We start from the raw sequence: 6,934 nt of genomic DNA, 5'->3' as shown, positions 1-6,934 counted from the left end.
TGGGACCACAGGTGCCCGCCACAACGCCTGGCTATTTTTTGGTTGCAGCCATCATAGTTGTTTTGGCAGGCCCGGGCTGGATTCGAACCCACCACCTTAGGTGTATGTGGCTATTTTTTGGTTGCAGCTGTCATCATTGTTTTGGCGGGCCCGGATTCGAACCCACCACCTTAGGTATATGTGGCTGGCACCTTAGCCACTTGAGCCACAGGCACTGAGCCAAAAATGGGAAACTTTTCATAGAAATGAGTTTTTTCTTTTATAAACCAAGGTATGAGGATTGACTTACATAAACTTTAAGATTAATTAACAGCTCTCCAAGGAAAACAACACCTTTACCAGGTTCTTAGGAAGAACAATGTAAACCCTCCCCCTTGAAAGAGTAGCAGGTACTAAGGAAACAATAAATCTGCTCAGTAGGACCCCACATTTTAGGAAAAGTTTCATTCTCATTTATTTAACTCTATCTCTACCAGTGTGGAAACTGCAATAACCCTCTCCCCTTAAAACCTAGAGATTTTTTGTAACTCCCTTTTCCAAAACTTTAAATACATTTCTACAACAGTAATTAATTAGATTCCCAACTCTAAATTATTATACAATTGACCCTTAAACAACCCAGGTTTGGATCCCACTTATATGCGGATTTTTTTCAACCAAAGTCAGATGGAAAATACAGTATCTATGCGATATGAAACCCATCTATACCCTGAGTCAACTATTTTTATATGCAGGTTGGTCAGGGCCTCCAGGACTTGAGTATACATGGATTTTGGTGTATGAGGACAGTCCTGAAACCAATCCCCTGCTTATATCAAGAAATAATTGTGGGCTCAGCGCTTGTGGCTCAAGCAGCCAAGGGACCAGCCACATATGCCTGAGCTGGTGGGTTCGAATCCAGCCCGGGCCCACCAACAACAATGACACCCATAACAAAAAAATAGCCAGGTATTGTGGCGCGCGCCTATAGTCCCAGCTACTTGGGAGGCAGAGGCAGGAGAATCGCTTGAGCCCAGGAGTTAGAGGTTGCTGTTAGCTGTGATGCCATAGCACTCTACCCAGGGCTATAATAGCTTGAAGCTCTGTCTCAAGAAAAAAAAAAAGAAAAGAAATAATTGTGGGCAGTACCTGTGGCTCAGTGAGTTGGGTGCCGGTGCCATATACCAAGGGTGGCAGGTTCGAACCCAGCCCTGACCAAACTGCAATAAAAAAATAGCTGGGCATTATGACGGATGCCCGTAGTCTCAACTACTTGGGAGGCTGAGGCAAGAGAATCGCATAAGCTCAAGGGCTGGGGGTTGTTGTGAGCTGTGATGCCACAGCACTCTACAAAAGGGCGACAAAATGAGACTCAGTCTCTTAAAAAAAAAGAAAAAAAGAGAAATAATTGTAACTGTCACTATTTCAGAGTGATTTTTCTCCCTTCTAATATATAAGTTAAGCACTAACATTCATTTAGTGCTTACGCTGATGTTATTGTAAGTGCTTTAGATATATATAGATAGATAGATAGAGATAAATAAAGTTGTTACAGTAATCAGCTCTGTGTGTGTGTCAACCTGGGTAGAGTGCTGAGTGCCATACGGTCATCATAGCTCATAACAACCTCAAACTCTTGGGCTCAAGCAATTCTCTTGCCTCAGCCTCCCAAGTAGCTAGGACTACAGTTGTCCACAGCAACACCTGGTTAGCTTTTCTATTTTTAGTAGAGACAGGGCTTTGCTCTTGCTTAGGCTGGTTTCAAACTCCCAAGCTCAAGCAATCTACCCTCCTCTGCCTCCTAGAGCGCTAGGATTACAGCATGAGCCAAAGTACAGCGTGAGCCACTGTGTCTAGCTGCTTTAGATACATTAACTCATTTGGTCCTCATGCTTCTCATATAGGTCCCATTATTATCCCTGACTATAAGGAAGAAACCAAGGCACAGAAAGATTACATAATCATCCAAAGAAATAAATCTGCTCAAAAAAAAAAAAAAAAAGAAAGAAAGAAATAGGGCAGCACCTGTGGTTCAAAGGAGTAGGGTGCCAGCCCATATACCAGAGGTAGTGGGTTCAAACCTGGCTCTGGCCAAAAAAAATAAAAAAGAAAGAAATCTGCTAAGTGGAAGGGTAAGAATTTAAATCCAATAAGTCTGACTTTGATACTAGCACTCTTTACCACTACACCATACTACTGATAGCTCTCTCAAGAAGGACTCTCAGAAGGACTTCAAAAATACTACTTATTCCATTTATGTAATATCTCTAAAAATAGATAAATCTACAGAGAATAGAAAGTAGACAGGTGGTTTCCTAGGGCTGGAAGGAGAGGGGATGGTGGTAAGAGGAAGATAATGTACTATGGTATTTCTTTTTGGTGTGACGAAAATGTTTTAAAATTGATTATCGTGATAACTGTATACTCTGAGAATATACTAAAAATCACTAAGTTTTACACTTTGCATGGGTAAATTGTACAATATGTGAATTGTATTTCAATAAAGCTGTTGTTTTTTTTAAATGCCATTTCAGGGTGTACCTGTGGCTCAAGGAGTAGGGTGCTGGCCCCATATACTGGAGGTGGCGGGTTCAAACCTAGCCCCAGCCAAAAACTGCAAAAAAAAAAAAGATAAAATTCCATTTCACTATTTCACTATCAATTTAGCAAAGACTGAAACTGAAACTTCTTTTATTTTTTTTTAGAGAGACAGAGTCTCACTTTATCGCCCTCAGTAGAGTGCCATGAGCTCACACCAACCTCCAGCTCTTGGGCTTCGGTGATTCTCTTGCCTCAGCTTCCTGAGTAGCTGAGACTACAGGCACCCACAACGCCCAGCTATTTTTTTGTTGCAGTTTGGCTGGAGCTGGGTTCAAACCTGCCACCCTCAGTATATGGGGCCGGCGCCCTACTCACTGAGCCACAGGCGCTGCCCAAAACTTTTTTTTTTAAGAGACAGGGTCAGGGTCTTGTTCTGTCACTCATTTGGCATTTCTGGGCTCAAGAGATCCTCCTGCATCAGCCTTCCAAATAGCTGGGACTACAGGAGTGCATCACCACCTAGCTATTTTTTTTTTAAATTTTTTGTAGTGATGTGGTCTCACTGTGTTGTACAAGCTGGTCTCAAACTCCTGGGCTCAATCAGTCCTCCCATATGGGCCTCTCAAAGTGCTGGGATTATAGACACAAGCTATCACACTTACCAGAAACTTTTTTTCTTCAATCAAAACACAGAAGCCCCTCTGAAAAAGGTCCCTCAGATCATAGGGTTCTTGAACTCACTGGCCTCATACAGTTCACGGAAGTAAGTAGCCAGTGTGTTCAACCACGGCTCCTCCTACATGATGATCATGTGGTATGACAGGAAGAGATGTTCTCCCATTTTTTAAATTATCAAAGGCACAAAATATTTTGTAAGCTGCCTTTATCAATGCAATTCAAACAGACACTGCAAAGCTAAGCAGGGCAAAATGTACCAAATATAACCAATCTTTACTCAAAGATTTGAGAAAAAAAGCTTAAATATTCTTCCTGAAAAGCAACAAACAACTCTGAAATACTACTACATTAGCATGAACACAGGTATAGAGTGTTTCCGGAAATGTTTAAATTGTAGTGATTACTATCCTTGAGTACCCACCACAGTATAAGCCTCAAAAATACCTACATCCAGATGATGTTAATGGTAAACAAGCAGAAAAAAATTTTGACAAATATTTAGCAGAAGGGAAGCCATCCTTTGAACTTAGGTGCCTAAAGATAAAAGTCATCCAAATGGAATAAGAAATTGAAACCCCAAAACAAACCAAAGTTTTTTTCTAAAATCCTAAGAATCTAAGATGTAGTGGGAACAGAATCATGGGTACTTGGAAAACCATTCCACTGGGAATCCCAAAAGTATTTTTCTCATCTGTATAGTTTTTCAAACAGTATAAAATGTTGCTTTACTTTAAGTGGATACCATAGAAACAACCTACGACTTTCCTAAAAACTGCTTACTATGCCTGGATTTCCTACCATAGCAATAAAAGCTATTTTGGGAAAATTTAAATCCATTTCAAAGTTGATACAGTAATCCCAATTTCTATTTAGTAAACACATAAAAGAAACAAACTGTTTGGATAACCACAATTGAGAATAGTGATTTCAAATAAGTATAAGATCCATAGTCTCTTGTTGTCTAGATCAGTGGTTCTCAATCTTCCTAATGCTGCAACCCTTTAATACAGTTCCTCATGTTGTGGTGACCCCCAACCATAAAATTATTTTCATTGCTACCTCATAACTATAATTTTGCTACTGTTATGAATTGTAATGTAAATATCTGATATGCAAAATAGTCTTAGGTGACCCCTGTGAAAGGGTCATTCATCCCAAAAGGGGTCACAACCCACAGGTTGAGAACCACTAGTCTAGATTAATGCTCAGCTGTTAAGATGGCAAGGTGCCTTCTTTCAAGATCTTTATTGACTTTACTTGTACACACATAAATACCAACCTGTACCACACGTAAGTACCATACTTCACCATACAGTCATCTTTATTGACTTTACTTGTATACACATAAGTACCAACCTGTACCACACATAAGTACCATACTTCAGGTCACCTGAACCATACTTCATTTGATGTACAGCATATAACAAAAAGGCATTAAAAAATCTGTAAATCATTTATATGTCTAAAATACTAAAAATAATTTGGTTTACAAGAATTTCTTGATTTTAACTTCCAAAAAGAAAATTGTACATGCAGACACTAACTATAAAACTAGATATTAAAAAAGCCATCTAAATACCATAGAATTAGTTTCTTAGCCTTGATGTTTGGGTGGGGGAGACCTTCCCTCTATCCTCTTAGGTTCAGAAACTGAGGCCTGTGAATTAAACTGACAAAAAACAGATTAACAAAAGAAAAAATTTATTTCACATGCACATGAAGTCTACATGGAAATAAAGTAAAAACCCAAAGAGATGGTTAGACCTGGGTGCTTTATATACACTATTTTAACAAGGGGAGATAAACCACAGAGAAGTGACTACATAAATGAAAATGGGTTTGGACTTCTCTATGGGAAGGTAAATATATGTGGTAGAAACTAATGAAAGATAAGGGCTATTTTATTAGTAACATTTATTCATGCAGACTGAAGCTAGTACTATCTCCAGGGATAAAGTCTCTGGTGATTCAGAATCACTCTCTTCTTCCTGGTATAGGAAAGGGGAGGAAGGACACCTTCACAAAGGGATATTTATGTCCTGCTTTTGGACATACATGGGGAAGATGAAGGGCTCTTTTTGCATTTGCTGCTTTCCAGTTGCCTTCAGCTCAAAATAATCCTTGGGCCAAAGTGGTATATTTGGGGTTAGGATATTCTAATTTTCTTCATGCTCAGGTAGAAGCAGAAGAGTGAAAGAAAGTGCCATAATAACTAGCTATGATCAGGAAAAGACGAGCATACAGTATTAATTTACTAGGACTTCAATCATAGAAAGTCAGTTCCATACAACTCAGCTTACCTAGAGTCCTGGATATCCAATCCAACACACAATATTCAGAATTGTATGTGTAGATTTTATCAGAAAATGTTAGCTGAAATGAGGATAGATCCTATAAAACCTCTCTATCACTATTTCACTAATAAACAAACAAATACTAAAAGATCCTAATAATTCCAGGTCAAAACAAACACCCTACCAGAGCACATACTTCACCTAAGCTGAGTTCCAAATACACAGGAAAAAATTCTAGAACCATTTATACAGAAAGGAGAAAATGCTTAAAAAAAAAAAAAGAAAGAAAGAAAGAAAGAAAAGAAAAGAAAGAAATTTAATATCAAATCTCCCAAATCACACTAACCGAACTAAATTAACAGGATATTAGAAGTAACTAAAAAAAAAAAAAAAAAAAGGAACTGCAGTGTCTCTGTTTTACAGGGTTGTAACTGTGTGTGGCCCAACAAGCTGCATGCTCTGGTCACTGTAAGCCAAAAAGCTGTTTTCAAAGTGAAACACAGAGGTAACCCAAAATATGTCAACCATTAGGACCACACAAAGGGAGTGTTTGAAAGAGACCAGGAAAACCAAGCTTAACAACAAGCAAACACTCACAAGGTTTTCCTACACACCAAGCCCTATTCTAAACCATATGAACTACCACAAATAATTGATAGCCATGCTTCCTAATCAGATTTGCCCTTTTTTTTTAAGTTCACAGCTTTTACAGAATTCCTAGCAAACTCCACATTCTGAATAGAAGGAATATTATGTAATACATAGTTCCCAAACATATCTCAATGTTGCTGATATTCAATCTCTTTACTATTTCAATAGTTTATTGCTCTTTGTCACACAATAACAGCTATTTTAAGAACTGAACCAACTAAAACCAACAATGCCATGACTAGGCATCATTAAACTAGGAATCAAACTCACTGATCTGTTTGGCAGATTGAGAAATTACATTTTCATTCTAATATGCAATGTCAATCAATTTTCACATAATAGGAGTATGACCAGTAATTTTAGTACAAAATTCAACACAAACACCACAAGAAAATAGTTACCTGAATTTGAATCTGGAAAAGACAAATAGCAAATATTGGTTTTCTGAAAAAGAAAACAAAAGCTATATATGCTGACACACACACACATAACCAATAAAAACAAACAGAAATATAACAGTAGAGTATAACAGAGTGATATTTTTACTCACTTCTTTGTCAGTAAGTTTGGAATGTTGAGGATAAATTACCTGGAAGAAAAGAGTTAAATTTTATTAGACATATTACAAACATTAGTAATGGAATACTACTAGTTAGCTTTGACCAAATTGTTTCAAGAAATAGTTCACAGATGAATAGACTAAAAAATGTGGTATTTATACATAATGGAATATTATTCAGCCATAAAAATAAAAACAATGGGCTCGGCGCCTATAGCTCAACCGGCTAAGG

General features: G+C 37.9%; 1 protein-coding gene across 2 annotated transcripts in view; it reads right to left on the bottom strand.

Moving 5' to 3' along the window:
* The window catches only part of DENND6A (DENN domain containing 6A), an 81,663-nt gene that overhangs the window by 53,806 nt on the left and 20,923 nt on the right, over nt 1–6,934 (bottom strand). For both annotated transcript variants that reach the window (XM_012802488.2, XM_023510713.1), the window contains exons 2-3: nt 6,694–6,732; nt 6,545–6,587 (exon numbers count right to left, since the gene is read on the bottom strand). In XM_012802488.2, the coding sequence (XP_012657942.1) occupies nt 6,545–6,587; nt 6,694–6,732 (82 nt within the window). The remainder of the gene's footprint in view (nt 1–6,544; nt 6,588–6,693; nt 6,733–6,934) is intronic.

Source organism: Otolemur garnettii, unplaced genomic scaffold (assembly GCF_000181295.1).
Source record: "Otolemur garnettii isolate 467f Iridium unplaced genomic scaffold, OtoGar3 scaffold00015, whole genome shotgun sequence".
Taxonomy (NCBI): domain Eukaryota; kingdom Metazoa; phylum Chordata; class Mammalia; order Primates; family Galagidae; genus Otolemur; species Otolemur garnettii.
Note: the sequence above shows the minus strand (reverse complement) of the source record. Positions and strands in the feature narration are given on the sequence as shown.